The sequence below is a fragment of the Harmonia axyridis genome, chromosome 6, assembly GCF_914767665.1.
Source record: "Harmonia axyridis chromosome 6, icHarAxyr1.1, whole genome shotgun sequence".
Taxonomy (NCBI): Eukaryota; Metazoa; Arthropoda; class Insecta; order Coleoptera; family Coccinellidae; genus Harmonia; species Harmonia axyridis.
Window position 1 is genome coordinate 26,207,609 of NC_059506.1, and position 15,684 is coordinate 26,223,292.

At 31.8% G+C, this 15,684-nt stretch overlaps 2 protein-coding genes across 6 annotated transcripts in view; both read left to right on the forward strand.

Annotated features, from left to right (window-relative positions):
- LOC123681613 (protein yippee-like 2) overlaps window positions 1–5,178 on the forward strand; it is a 148,158-nt gene extending 142,980 nt beyond the window's left edge. For all 4 annotated transcript variants that reach the window (XM_045619809.1, XM_045619808.1, XM_045619806.1 and 1 more), the window contains one exon: window positions 2,190–5,178. In XM_045619809.1, coding sequence (XP_045475765.1) covers window positions 2,190–2,279 — 90 coding nt within the window. In that variant the 3' untranslated portion in view covers window positions 2,280–5,178. The remainder of the gene's footprint in view (window positions 1–2,189) is intronic.
- Window positions 5,179–7,641: 2,463 nt separating this feature from the next.
- On the forward strand, window positions 7,642–14,553 carry LOC123681614 (fatty-acid amide hydrolase 2). 2 transcript variants are annotated; one of them, XM_045619811.1, is made up of 10 exons: window positions 7,642–7,790; window positions 8,372–8,513; window positions 8,616–9,027; window positions 9,089–9,229; window positions 9,282–9,437; window positions 10,033–10,122; window positions 10,200–10,431; window positions 10,605–10,755; window positions 11,846–11,995; window positions 13,674–14,553. In XM_045619811.1, the coding sequence occupies exons 2-10, from the start codon at window positions 8,493–8,495 to the stop codon at window positions 13,959–13,961; spliced, it is 1,641 nt and encodes a 546-aa protein (XP_045475767.1). In that variant the 5' UTR covers window positions 7,642–7,790; window positions 8,372–8,492; the 3' UTR covers window positions 13,962–14,553. The 2 variants fall into 2 exon arrangements, with proteins under 2 accessions (XP_045475767.1, XP_045475766.1); XM_045619810.1 differs by lacking the exon at window positions 7,642–7,790 and adding an exon at window positions 8,146–8,306.
- The last annotated feature ends 1,131 nt before the right edge of the window (window positions 14,554–15,684 follow it).

The following is a 15,684-nucleotide window of genomic DNA, read 5'->3' on the forward strand; positions in this document are numbered from 1 at the left end:
TCTAGTCTCCTTTTCTTTTATGAATAGCCTAGCTCTTTTTGCCGTTTATTTGAATTTTTCATTGAATGAAACATTTATCTTCTAGCAATCTCTTGTATATTACGTCTATTCGTCGATATCTGATGATATTTCCGTATCATCTGCATATAGATATAGGGCTAACAAATCTCTTGGGATTTTTGAGATGTCTAATGTGTTTACTGGTCCTTTGGCAGATACTAGGTAATAGAGTTTGACGTAGAAATTCCTGTCTCTCAGGTAGTTTCTTATTATTTTGGCAAATTTTGATAATATAGCCTGCCATTTTCATCTTTTACGGTAGTCTCTTGTGCCAGACTCGGTGGAAGGCTCTTTCAAAATCTAATAGCACTAGTTCTGAGGCTTGTTTGTTCTGAAATACTTCAGTAGCATATTCGGTAAGCCTCAGTAGTTGCAGTTGTGTAGAATGATTTCTTCTATCAACTTCTTTTACAATGGCAGACAGTAGACTTGTTATCTTTCCTTGGCTGAGTGAAAATAATAACTTCTGCAGTTTTTAATCTCTTTGGATAGTGTTCGATCTGTTATCCATTGGCTATATTCCTTTTCTGTGTATCTTCTGTAACATAAAATTTTTCATTTTGTCCTTACCTGGAGCTTTTTTGATTTTCAATTTCTTGATTACTTCGTTGATCTCTGTTGGTCTTGCTGGATTAGAAATGGTTTAGAATCCGGTGGGTCCCACATCAATTCTTCATTTTCTTCTGCTTCTTTTTTCCAAGTTAATTTTCATCGTCTTATGTGCAGCTAATTTTGGCTTCTCTTCCTAATGTATCTATCAACTTCCCTTTTATCCGCGTAGTCGTGAAATTACTAATGGAGATGTACTCAGGAATGGTGAAGCAGGCTATTAGAACAAAAGATCAAAATGTTCACAGTTCTGAAAGGTTGATCTCTAGTCAATAATTTATCTACAATCTAGATGAAAATAAATTAGATTGCTACGATTTTTTGTTCGGTTTATGAGATCTGAAAGTACCAGGAAAACATAAGAACAAACAAGTGAAGTTTTGTTATAAATAGTCTCTCTCAAATTATACCGAACAATTTCTACATTCGAAAGGAATAGATTCAAAGTCGTGGATGTTATACGTTTCTTCGGTGTAATTTGAATGGGAGGGGATGCTCCTACTTCAAACGGATAGTTTTAATTAAATGGCGAACTTGATCCGATAGTTGGGTAAGAGAACATTCTAGTGTGTCTTGGGATTGAAAGAGAAAACACCCGAGGAATAGGAATTGACAATGTTTCCATGACGCGAAGTTGTCTGATTTGTTATTGTTTCCTTATACACCCACTTCAATTAGTATGTTAATTAATCCTTGAAATAAGCAGTTTGAGAATAGCCTCATTAAAATTTCGTAGTAAACCCCGTAATGAATAGTCATTTCGATTTTGATCCACGAATAGATATAAACACAGTTATCTCATTTCTGAATTTCCATTCATTTGTAGTTTGAATTCACTTCCTTATATTTCTTTCTTCAAAATTTACATTCACAGTTTGCTTCCAACAGCTGGATTTCCTCATCCTACATGGAAAGTACTATAAGGTCCAAATATGCAAACATTTTGATATTATTGTACATAAGATATAAGTATTTGGATTCAGTTATTATGGTCTTTCTTCAAAAAATAACCAAAATATGTCGTTTCTCGAAAGTTATAGTTTTGTGGTCTCTACGGTGGCGTGAATGACCAAGAGATTAAATTTAAACGCCCGTACCCCCAAGCCAATGGTTTTCTTGAATTTTTCGAAATGCATGACGCCCTAACTGGGTTTTTGATAATTGGCGAGACGTTCTCGACCAAAATTTACCTAGAGGCACCCTCTCCCTAATACTTGTATCGTCCCGGGATCGCTGGTGGAGTCTCCAGTTAGGCCATCCAGCGTTCTCTGTCTGAGACACCCTCTCACACCATCGTGGAGAAGTGACTCTGCTGCAACGCGGTGACGCTCATAAACCCGCTGGGGCCGTACTAGAGTGTGGCGTGACGCCCATACCGCCACCTCTCGGGCACTACGAATAGATTCGGTCCTTGATAGAAATGTTGTTCCCTCCGCTGCTCAGTGTCCCGAAGGAGGCTAAACTTTTGATTTATCTACTGGATTTCACTGAAAAATACTTAATACCTTGAATTTTTCCAGGAGCACGCCTTCGAATCCAGCCAAAAATACAAGGAGGGTAAATTCATCATCGAACTAGCTCATATGATCAAGGAAAATGGATGGGACTGACCATTCTACGTATGTTCTGACGCAGGCAGAAGCACTGCCATCTTGCATTATGTTACCGAAGAAGACGTTAATGATAGGCTATTCCTCACATGCATATAAGGGTCTAGTGTACAACACAAACTTCTGTTTTCTCGATTGGACCTAAGCAAGATCGCAGTGCGCAGGGTGTTGACAGTGGACATTAGTGATGACATGTGTAGACCCTGAATTTATTGAGTTATTTTCGTTTCGATTTTTTTCTTCGAAGGTAGTTGAAGTGTTTGGACATTGTACCATTGTTATAAGTAGAGAATAAGTCTTGTAAATGTGTCGATTGATTGGGGTATAGTTTCTAGCGTGCCTAACTGACTGAAAATGAATCTCACTGCAGGAAAAAAAACACTAAAAATTAGTACCAACATTGCGAAAACATTTAGAGAAAGAGATGCGGAATTGTCGTTAAAAAAAATGACGTTCAGATGTCAAAACTTTCAAAAATGTGCTCAATTATATTATACACGCATCCATATCATATTTTATTGATAAAATGATATATTAATGTGAATGTTAAAACGATTATGAGAATATTTTTAATATTCCTGATGCATGTCACTAGCAGTGTTGTTAGTAGAATATCGCATGAAGCTTTTAAAAAAAAAGGTTCTGCCATTTTTCAGACATCTGAGTTGAAAAAATTGAATAATCAAGAATTTAAATATTTTTGGGTTTCTATTTATTGTTCATATTATCGACATTTTTTCAATACCACAGTCGTTATATGTGCTGCACCAATTCCTTTTTTGCTTGATTTTTCTTGACCAGCGTGATAAATATGATTCTGCGGTTCAGAAGGTTTGTTTTTAGAGTCAGCTGGATTCGCTATTATAGGACCAAAATGATTATCCCAAAAATTTCTCGGGTGAAGAATAAATATCGTCAATTCTGAGAGGTACAGACGTCTTGATGTTTAGTGCTTTCTTTCGATTAGACGCTCGGCTTCCCAAAAATAGCTCCTTGTCAATTTTCTCCAATGTTGAATCGATATTAAAATTGTAAATGAAAGAGGAATTTTAAAAAAAATTTCATTTGAAGAATTCAACAGAACAAAAATTGTAAAATCAAAATCTTTAGATGATAAATTTTATATTCATTTGAACCATTGAAATTAAAAAAAGCGGGTACTTTAGACAATCAAATATAATCAACTCTATTTTAAGTACACATTGACAAAAATTGAATAAAGTATTATTCGAAAAATGACATAAAATTTCAATATTTCGTTCTCATTTTCTAACATTCGGTGATGATATTGGATCAAATTTGGCAAATACCTCCTCAACCTAATCTTGGATAATCTCGACCCTTGCAAAAGCATACTGTGGTAGATAAACTGTGTCTGTGGTAAAGAATCTGTGGTAAATGATTGAATGCGGTGCAAGAAGAATGCACTGTGCACTGCTATATTGTTCATATTTGTAATAATTATTATTATACATGTAGAATTTTCATAATCGTTGGTGGTCTGCATTTTTATAACCTCTTTCTCTTGGAAGGATCACTCAAATTAGATGGAATTATGTATATTTAGATTCTCTTATTATGTATAACATAGTTCATGAATCAAACAGAAAATTATCAACAAAAATTCAATACAGTATTGGCAAAGATACGTCTTGATAGGGCAGATGACCAATGTGAGGGACAGAGATGAAATCCCAACAAAGAAAGTAGGTCATTTGAGCAATTCTCCTTTTCTAACATCGCTTTGAGAGTAGGGAATACATGTAGGCCTGTTCGAAATGCTTCGGTGAAGTTTACCTTAATTCTGATTTGAAGAGAAAGGGAGAGATCATCTTCTTCTAATTGAACTGCATGAGTTTCATCAATTCTTTGGGTATTTCTTTCTCACATGTAGATATTAGGTACAATACCAAGATATCAATTTGCCAGCACTGTATATAATATTTCAAGATTTGACACTGATGAGAATAAGTTATTAGCAAAGAACACGAATAAAATAAAACCTACAAACAATAATGAAACAATAAATGAAAAATATTTACAAGAACACAGATCACAAAATAAGTGTTGACATCAATTGCCAATTTCTTAATACTTAGATAAAAATCATCACATTATTGGAATCATGAAATATTTTATACATAAATAATCGGTGTATAACATATTTAATTACAACTGCATACAGTTTATACTGTATTAAGCCTTTGATATAAGAATGAATAATCGATTTTTTACCTACATAACAGGAATTGTGACAAAAACAAAATTCAATTATTTGTTATTCCTAACTTTGAATATTTGATATGTTTAGCTGGGATATTGTGTAAGGAACAGACCTCAAATTTTCAGTTTATATTTATCGAAATTATTTTTTAAGGATAAAAGTAGTGTTAAACATTTTCGATGTTGATCAATGTTAAAGCTACTTCAAATAGTGGGATCACATAAATATTTGAGTGGACGATGGGAGAAGAAACTGGAAACAGTGTTTAGTGTTGTTGGTCTTAGATGGTGCTTTTAACTATAAATGATTATCTAAATCTACATATTTGCAAATGTATTCGGTTAAGAATGAATAGAGGGATCAGTGAAGTATCATTAACTTCATCGCATTGTTATTTTCGTGTAGCTTATTTTGAATGACAGATTATATTAATCTGAGTCAAAAATTTTTAGGAGCAAATATGATAAGAGAATACCATAATGCGATGAAGTTAACTGAAGTGTGTTTTTTAAATAATGTTTGTGATAGTTATGTGATATAATTTTTTTTCTTGAGTGGCAACATTTACGGAGCTTTCAACCCACGCTGGACTTTGGATGGTTGAGTACCAGGAAAAATTTATGTTTGATAGTTCATTGACTCGAATGCTTTCAGATTGAAACACCAAAAAATTGATTCATCAATTCAGCCTAATTTTTTTATTATTTGATATCGATGTTCATAAGATCATGCTACACAAAAACATATAATTCCTATTTGTTATTATACAGGGTGTTTCCTAAACATGCGGCAAAAATTCAGGGGGTTGTTCCTTGGACTATTCTAAGAATATTTTGTCCTTTGATGATTTTTGAAAAACCTATTTGTTTCGAAGATATAGGGGAAACAAAATTTCAGATAATAACATTTTATTATGAAAAATTACATGAAAATTCAACTCAACCTACAAAAACTGTTGAAAATGAAATGCATGTCAGTCATCTCGGTGTTTGTATAGCGATTCATAATAGTCAAAGATAAAATGTTAATTGCTAATACATCACAAAACGAATTCAAATGAAAACCGTGTTTAATCTGTATTCCTTTACCATCTGCACTTATCAATTTTTAGTCAAAAAACTGGCCGTTTTTAGTAATTGGAATGTTGTTAAACAAATTTAAAAATAAATTGTACCTACTTAGTAAACACAGTGCGGTACGCATTTTCATTTAAACTATTATTAATTTTAAAAATATGAAAAATGTTGTTCGCCCTGTATCTTCGAAACAAAGAGGTTTTTCAAAAATCATCCAAGGACAAAACATGCTTAAAATAGTCCAAGGAACAACCCCCTGAATTTGTGCCACATGTTTAGGAAACACCCTGTATAATGGCCAAAAACTAATTGATATTCATATAACAAAATGAAATATGATCAATTTCTGACAAGATTATAAATAAATCAATAAAAAGATAACATGTATCTATAAAGATCCTGAACTAGAAAAATAAACTTTTCAGTGAATCAGCCAACCAAAATTTATTTCAATACACATACATGTATTAGGGACATAAACTATTCAAAATCTCTTTGATTCTTATGTAGCCACTCTACTTTAAGTTGAGTCCTATTTGTAAAACACGTGTTACTTCATAATATAAATCATATTGTCTCATTGCATTCATACTGCCAGTAGCGTTAGTGTTGTCATTAATATTAATATTCAACTAAATATAAATTTACGTTTTTATTTTGTATTTTCCTTAGTCAAATATAATTGATATATATCATCTTGATGACGTGGATTATTTTTTATTTTCCAGCATCTCTTGATATGAGTACGATTTAATAAATCCTACAAATTCAAACTGTGTTTATTGTTGACCAATTGATCTTTATGATATCACTTCATATTTAAAGATGAATGAGATAATTTTGCTGCTTGCTGCACATATAAATGAAGATGAACTCTTTGATCCCAAATAAATCCAAAAGTATTATTATGCATTTCAGCAAAGTAAACAAGTAATGGATCATTTGAAAAGCTTTAAGTTGGGATATATTATGTCTAGTTTATTCACATTGCTTCATATTTTGTCAGTTTATCCGAACTATGTTTTGTTATTTGAAATTACAAAAATTGGCGTAGTTTATATAACGCTTTAAGAATTTAATTGGACATTTCACAAAGAACATTTATCAGACTCGAACAATAAAAAAATTCTGTGAATATTTTTTATTGTTTAAGTGTCCGATAAAAGTTCCTTCTGAAATTTTCAATTAAATACCATCTGAAAACGTTATAATAAAGCAAGCCACTTTTTGTACTCTCATTTCATTTATCACTAATAGGAAAATTTGAAAAATCAATTTTTATAGATTTTTTTGGAAATTTGTACTCGATTATCTTGGAAACGGTATATTCTATGAAAAAAATTTAACTTTTTTTTAGTGAACCTCTGTTGATTTCAGAAATGAAATAATTTTCTCGAAAAAAAGAAAGTGGTGTAGATTTTCAATAGGAAAATGATCATCATGGCATCTCCTATATCTACGCTAATGGATAATTTTGGCAGAAGACATTTACCTAATCCGAAGCATTACATTATCTAGACTTCAATAGCTAAAAATTCGAACAATGAATGTAATAAATACTTAGAGTTAAAAGTAAAAAACTAATTTTTGTTCAGATCTTAACAAAGTTAAAGTCGACTTTGACATCCTGTATGTCGAAAACGAATAAAACATATAAGAAAGTCAGCTAGGAGCTAGATGTAAAAAAAATATTTTGAAAAAAAAATTGCTACTGTGAATTGTCCAAACTTCAAGGTAGTGCGAAAATATGAAGAGGCAAGTTTCGAATGAAAGCGCTCTCGATGTTTCTGAGATGCTGTGAAAAACATTTGTTTTCTATTTCGTGAAAAAAGTATAACTCCATAACGAATAAGGGAAATAATTATTGCAAAAGTCTATTTCCTTATTAATAGTTAAAAAACCTAGAATTCAACTGTTGCACTTATCAAAAATTTGAATTGATTCTCAACGTAAGGTGGCTCCATCTATCTCGCCAATAGTGTAGCGTCAATATTTCATTAAGACAGATCACTACCTTCAAGATTCAGAAATTTCTTAAATAAAAACACACGCATCTACAGAGTGACTGAAAGAAAGTATTTCTTGGAGTCGTTTTACATCCTTTGTTTTGGAGAATACTTCATATTGAAGCCGAACTACGTTGCTAGTATTATCATAATGAATCATTTTTGTTTCCTGAATCTACAGTGAAAGATCAAGAAACTAGAAAAGGTAAAAACAAAACTGGTACAATAATTGATGACAGAATTTTGATTTTTTCACTTCTGTCAAGTACTTATATGTGTTTGATTTGCTTGTCCAGAATTGGTAGGTGAATTGAAGGCTCAAGGCATAAGAATTAAAATTGTCTCTCTCAATTATTATGGTAACATCAGTACCTAAGTTCCAAGCACTTGTTTACAGATTGAGATGATATATAATTGAATGTGCGCATTCACTTTTATCTCATAAATTACGTGAGGCAAAAATTAAAATCTTGAAACTATCAAAATCTGAAACACAAAATAACCTGAACAATATCAAAACCTCAGATCCTCCGAGATTAAAACACACATTAATAATAGTTCCTTTATTGACCACACGACGCTGCCGTCAGTGCGATATTAGAATCTGAATATTCACTTCAATCATTTTCAATATTCAGTCATCAGAAATTCTAGATTCATTCGCCTGTAATTAATGTCAATGATTTCACTCATGATCAGATCAATTAAATTATTTTTATAGGTAATGATAATCTGCTCCCTTTGTTTTTGTCCCATCATCAATTAATAAACATTAATTCTTTTCAGTATAAGTGCCAATGAACAATATCACCTTTTTAATTTCAATACCTATATGAACTTTAGAAAAGGAAGAAATCAATAAATTATATATGGTAATTTATGACGTTGCTCTATTGAATCTATCACCATGACCGAGTTCAGTATGGAAGTAGGTGTTCAATAATCATTTTATCAATTAAAATTATGAAATATCATTAACTGCATTGACTTTTTTAAAATCTCAATCTTTTATTGAAGTACTAATTTTCAGTATGATGAAAAAATAAAGCAGAAAAAATTGAAGAAAAGGGAGGCTAAAGTGTGTAATATCATTAAAGGATTTCTATTAAGTATGTTCTTTTGGTTGAGATATTACTTCGATATGTTCATCGATAAGCTGTTTGGAATCTTCAGTGAATCAAAAAAGCAGCGAGTATGTTCAGCAGACAATCCTATTATTCTAGACAGTGCCACCACTATAGCTAAAAAGATAAGAAAAAGGGAAGTCAAAGTTGAGGAAGTAGTAAAAGCTTTCATAGGTAGAATAAGGGAAGTGAACCCTATTCTGAACGCTGTAGTAGATAATAGATTCAAAGAAGCAATTGAAGAAGCCAAAAAAATTGATAAACAAATAGAGATTGGGGAAATAACAGACCTTGATTTTCAGGAAAAACCATTTTTAGGTGAATAACATCAAAGTTTTTGAAACAAACTCCAAAAATCATTATTATTATTTTGCTTTAGGTGTACCATTCACTTCTAAGGAAAGCACCGCAGCAGAAGGTTTGTCATATACATTTGGAATATTTGCTCGCAAAGATAGAAAAGCGAAAGAAGATGCCGAAATTGTTAGACTAATGAAAAATGCTGGAGGGATACTTTTAGGTGTGTATAGAAACATCTGCAACCATAAACATCACTGCAAGATATATTTTAGGTGTCACAAATATTCCTCAGTTAAATATGTGGCAAGAGACTATGAATCCAATATATGGCCTGACGAGGAATCCCTATAACACTACCAGAAATGTTGGAGGCTCCTCTGGAGGTGAGGGAAGCATAATAGCTGCTGGAGGATCCCCTATTGGACTTGGTAAGCACTGAAAAAAAAGGTTTCATTAGAAATATTCAAAAGTTATATTTTGAGTCAAAACATAATTTCAAATGAGGTTATTTTTCATTGTTTGTTATGCTTGAAGAATTTTTATGTTACTTTTTTATCAGAGTGAGGAAACGTTAAATTTTTTCTGAGTTAATTAGAAATTATTTCTGAAGACAATTAATTCTCAAGTTTTAAAAATACATTTATCTTTGGTCCGACAACTTCAGAATTTTATTCCTTAAATTAGTTCCTATTGTAATTCATACTGTTACAATCTGTTTCTCATAATGAAGCTGGACAATTTATTATTGTTAAATTGAATATTGTTGCTTTGTTCAATATTTTGTCTATCGACTTCCTTTGGTGAGACCTTTCATTTGCTTAGAAAGCTTGTACGAATTAATTTTTGATTTAATGTTGATTTTCAACTAACATAGAATGATTGGATAGTCTCTTATAATCAGAAAATTTCTTTTAAATGTATGGGCTCATACTTGATGAAAAGCGTTCATGAAAATTTTAAAGTTAAAGTTTGAAATACAATTAATTTTCCATTCCAGCTCTTATTGTAATAATAAATTTTCAGGTACTGACATCGGAGGATCTTTGAGAATACCTGCCTTTATGTGTGGAATCTACGGCCATAAACCTACCTGCAACTTGATAAATACCAGAGGTAGGTCAGTTGAACCATTCATGTACAATCGTGATCCCGTGTTATAAGTTAATTTCAACTTAATCGATATTCTTCAGGCATGACATTCAGAACCGGTAAAGAGAAAGACACCATGGTAGTTCCTGGGCCTATGACCAGATATGCAGAAGATATAATTCCACTCCTGAAAGTATTATTGGATGATAATGTTTCTAAATTGAACTTGGAAAAACCAGTAGATTTCGAAAGCATCAATGTGTATTATATCGATGATCCCCAAGATCCAACCATAAGTGCCATGAGACAGGAAATGAAGGACTGCTTTAAAAAGTGAGAAAGAGAAATTGAAAATACATTGTCATAGACCGTAGGGGTGGAGTAAAATAATTTATTCATAATTGAAGCTGAACCGGGTTATTAAAAGCAATACAACCTTTCATTAAGGTTAGGTTAGGTAGTACTTTTCAGTTAGGTTATGTGAAAAGTTTAACGTTTTTTCACAGGGTAGTTGACTTTTTCGAAGAAACTCTACCACAGAAACCTAGAAGAGTGGAATTCAAAGGAACGCAATATGGTGGAAAACTATGGAGATACTCTATGGGCCAAGAACCGAATGCTAATTTTGTCAGAGACTTGACCGATAGACAAACAGAAGTGAGTACATTTTAACACTAATCGAATTGAATCAAAATGCATTTTGTATTTTAAATTTATCATTTGTAATTACAGTGGAATAGATTGTGGAATTTTTTTTGTCATGAAGTTGACCAGTTCATCATTAATATTCATGAGGAACTAAAAGTAATGTGTTAATTTGTTTGTGCTTCATTTCATTAAAAAAATCTCAAATGTGTTTTGCATTGTTAGCTGATTTCCTTAGTGCTGAAAAGTTAAAAAATTCATTGAAACAGAGCATCAATGAAAAAGAATGAACAGAAAATTTATCCATTTTAACCATAATTACTAATTTCTGACAAAACACCCATCAGATCTTATCTATCAACCTCCACATTCTCATGTACTGCCTGTATAAATAATACATACATGTTCAATTGTTCATTTCATGGTACTTTTTTGACTAACATAAAAAACAATTATAACACAATGGTTGATTATTATCTTTCACATTCATTAGTCTGCACTTATTTTAACATATTTTAAATTGTTCAAAATAATTTATGGTTGTTATTATGGTGAATACGATAACTGACGAACGGAAAGACCTATAATATCGAAAAAATATAATATTTCGATAACAAGAGAACAGTATATTTAGATTTTGCTGGTAAATATAAAATAACAATTTGAAGCTTTGTGCAAAGTAAGAATGAGGAAATATTGAGATGAAGTCAGGAGATTTTGAGCGATCGTTCATTAATTCACCAATTGCGCCCTTGGACACCACATATACCTATGTACAATTATGTGGTCTCCAAGGGTGCATGAATGACCGGACGCTGGAAAGTTCCGGACGTTATTGCTTTTCTTATTTTTTTTGTTAAGTACATATCGAACGTTTTTAAACATTAAGGGTAAAAAAATATCATTAATATGCAAATGGACCTAAAAAATGAAATATAATATTGAATTTCTTATTGTCTTCATTTTCACTCCAATACCAGAAGAATAGAAATTCAGGTAATTGATAAAAGGGAACAAATTGTCAGATATGTAAATATACATGTAATGTGCAGTAAATGTTTTTTTAACTAGGATGTCTTTAACTGTACTTACATTCTTTCAGCTCAATCCTATCGTTGAAATTGCCAAGTATGCTTGCTTCAATAGAGATTTCTCTTTGTCTTCTATTTTCAACATGGTCAATAAACTTCTACCAGCTGAAAAAGAAGAGTGGGCTGCTGCAGAAATAAAAACACTAAGAAGGCAAATACTGGTGAGTTTTGTTCGCGTGAATAACTCTGTAGTGATAACTTTCTATTGTTCCGTCTTATCAACATACTTATAGCTCTTGCAGTAATTGGCAATAAAATTATTAATCAAATTATCAATTGTTCAGATGTTGCGACTATAATTGAGTCTTCAAAATTTTCAATTCTAGGAATTCAAATGAAACAGCTGTATTGCAACTCACTGTAGAACTGAATATTATGTAACTGTCTCATATTATTTTATCTGTATAACTAACACCCAGTCAAAATTAAATTAAATTTAACCAACCACTGATGTTTCCATTAAATTTGGATACCTAAAATTGAATACACCGTTTAAATAAGGATTAAAATTGTATACACCGTTTAACGAAGGATTAAAATTGTAATGACGGCATTAAATTTCAATTATGGTTCCTTAACCATAATTGAAATTTAATGCCGTCATTACAATTCCAAATATTCAAATTTGCACATTTGATCAGGAATCACTCAAATAAATATATTTCATTCAATATATTATACATTCATAATGATATAGTAAAATTGTGGATTTGAAAATATATCACAATCCGACAACGTAATTTTAATCCTTCGTTAAACGGTGTATACAATTTTAATCCTTATTTAAACGGTGTATTCAATTTTAGGTATCCAAATTTAATGGAAACATCAGTGGTTGGTTAAATTTAATGTCAACCCTCCATTATGTTCTCATTTCATTGAGAGAAGTTTTCTTTTCTCGTTTTTCGAACGGCGAAAATTGAAAAAAAATATATCCCTGACCTTAGCCTATCAGCGAAGGTGAGAAAACTGCTCGCACCCATTTTTCTCACTCCCCGCTAAGGGAAAATTCACTTAATTTCGCATAGTTAAAATATCAGAAGAAAAGAGCTCATTCCTGTCCGGTCCTTGTGGTCTCTCTGGTCCTTGTCGCCTGTTCCAAAGCAATTTATGCTAGATCTCAATTACTTATCGTATAGGAGTATTGTAAGTTTAGATTTCCTTGTACAAAAAAGGGCCACTTTGAAAAAAATGGACAAAATATTGAAAGTTATAGTGGCTATTGAAGTTCTTCACAATATGGCTATAGCATTCAAAAAAGGATTCCTTGATGTTGACTTAAATAATGATGAAGTTTTAAACATGGTGCCTTAGGGACCATATGATTTTTCTATAGGATCAGTTTTGGTTAACACCATATTCAATTGGTAATCTTTATTTATTTTTATTATACTTGATGGTTTTTTTAATTTGAATTAGTCAAAAATCTCGAAGAGGAAACATCTCACCAAAAAATGTTTCGAATTGAAGGTTGACCCTGGACTCTGATGACGAATTCGTGGTCAAATTCAAGTCCGTCCGGCCGTAAACGCGATAACTCCCGAAGGAACAGAGATAGGTTGAGAACTTGAATTCAAACAGAATATCGATAAAACCTAATATTTCAGTGACAACAGTGACAGAGTTAAAATTTTGCGTGTATATAAAGAATAACATTTTCAAGCTATGTGCTGTATACAGTTTTGTGGTTTCCAAAAAAGAGGTTGGCACATTAACGAAGGAGCGCTCAAAAGCTCCTGACTTGATGTCCGAGCTTATCATTTTTATTGAACTTTTGGGATTCTCAATGAAAACCAAATGCTAGCAATAAAAAATAATAGGTAATTATTTTTTCCCTAGGATAAACTAGGAGATGATGGAGTGTTATTGTATCCTTCCGCACCATGGCCTGCCAGTTATCATTACACAGCATTTCTCCGACCGTGGAACTTCAATCTTTTCGCAATTTGGAATGCAATGAAACTACCAGTTACACAGGTACCTCTTGGATTGAGCTCCGAAGGACTACCCCTGGGTATCCAAGTAGTGGCAGCCCCGTACAACGATAGACTAACGATTGCTGTAGCCAAACGTCTGGAAAAGCAATTTGGTGGATATGTGCCTCCGTTTAAAGTGGAAGAGCTTTGAATCTGTATCTTAGAAAATATCAGGAATATTTATATCTTAGAAAATATCAGGATATTTATTTATATCTCAATTTGAAGGTCGTTATAACTTCAAGATAGGATTATTCAAGTCAAAATACAAGAGAAGAATGAGCGTTATCAAAAACTTCATGCTAGACCAAAAAAAAAGTAGACGTTTCAAGTTACGATCTTCGATTTTGAGGGACGATTTGTACGTATGATCACAGGATGTGAACATTTCATTAGCTATTTCATCAGTTCTGAAAAAGGTGTGCTAATGACGCATTCATGTTCAAATCTGTCATAGCAAGGCGATGGGACTTAGATTCAAACATTTTTTGTTTATTTTTGCATACTTACATATTTTGACTAGAGGAATTCAAGCTCGAAGTTGTGATCTATTTTAGAGAATTTCTGCTTTTAATAGTTGTTACATGGTTTTTTAATTGTTTTCATCAACCTTCATTGAATTGATGGTTTATCAAGTGCTTTAGGGTTTTCTATGCAATGGCTGTGGTCTGGGTATTCAAACTAATGTGATAGATTGAATTTATTTTATTAAAGGAATCAATAAAGATATTTAGATATTTAAATGTTTGTATTTTATTGCAGTTCTAAAGAAATATTGGAATCTTTTGTTATTTGATCGAAGGCTCCTGTAGTATGGAAATATTTAAGGTATTTTAATATTGTATGGTAAGATCAAATTATTTTATTCAAACCGACCTTGAATGACAGAAGTATCAATTATTCTTATTCTATTAATTAGCTAGTCTTGCTCTTTCAATACCCTGTATATTGGGAGCTATCAACATTTGTATAAGATTCATCACCAATTGACGTGAATAATACCTCTAGTTGGTTTATTGTTGTGGAACCACCCTGTAGGTGTGACGTGTTGATAGAAAATTGAAAATTATTATGACTCTCAATTAATGTGTTTTGGCCCCCCTTTTTTACTTTGGTTGACATTAAAGTAATGTTTACATTATCTTCGTCGTTTGGTGTATTTTTCACAAATCAACCTTTCAGATCATTCAATTGAAATTTCTTCAACTATTTTGGATTTCATATACATACCCTTTGGGTATGTGTGAAATCAAATGAAAAAATTGGCCTCTAAACCTTTTCTCGAAAACTATAATTGCAATTTTGCAGACCAAACTCACAATCTATGAATATCGAAAGCTTACATTATTTTCTCAGAATTCATTTTAAATACATTTAACCATGAAATAATAATAATAAAATAATATTTTCACAGAAAATTCTTAACATTTTTTTTTTCTGAAAATTAAATTTGAATATTTCTATACTGTTATTTCTTGTATAATTTTTTCTACATATCAAAATATTCTATGATGAAATGAAATAATGTAATTTCACTTTTTTTCCTATCACTTGAATTCTATTTTTATGTGTAAAGTAAGATTAAATGGATGAACGGTTCCAAACAAGCCAACTGCATTCTGACAAATCTATATCAGTATAGGTCTTCCCAAAAATTAAATAAATCACATTTACTAATTGCCTTTTGTGTAGCTCACATAACAAATAAAGATGTGCTAGAGAGAATGAAAAAAGAACTGTAAATAATTCTTACAGTTAAGTAAAGAAAGCTCGAATACCTGGGGCATATCATGAGAAATAAAGAGAAATACTCCCTACAGCAGAATATAATTCAAGGGAAAGTAGTAGGTAAGAAGAGACTCGAAAAAAAAAGA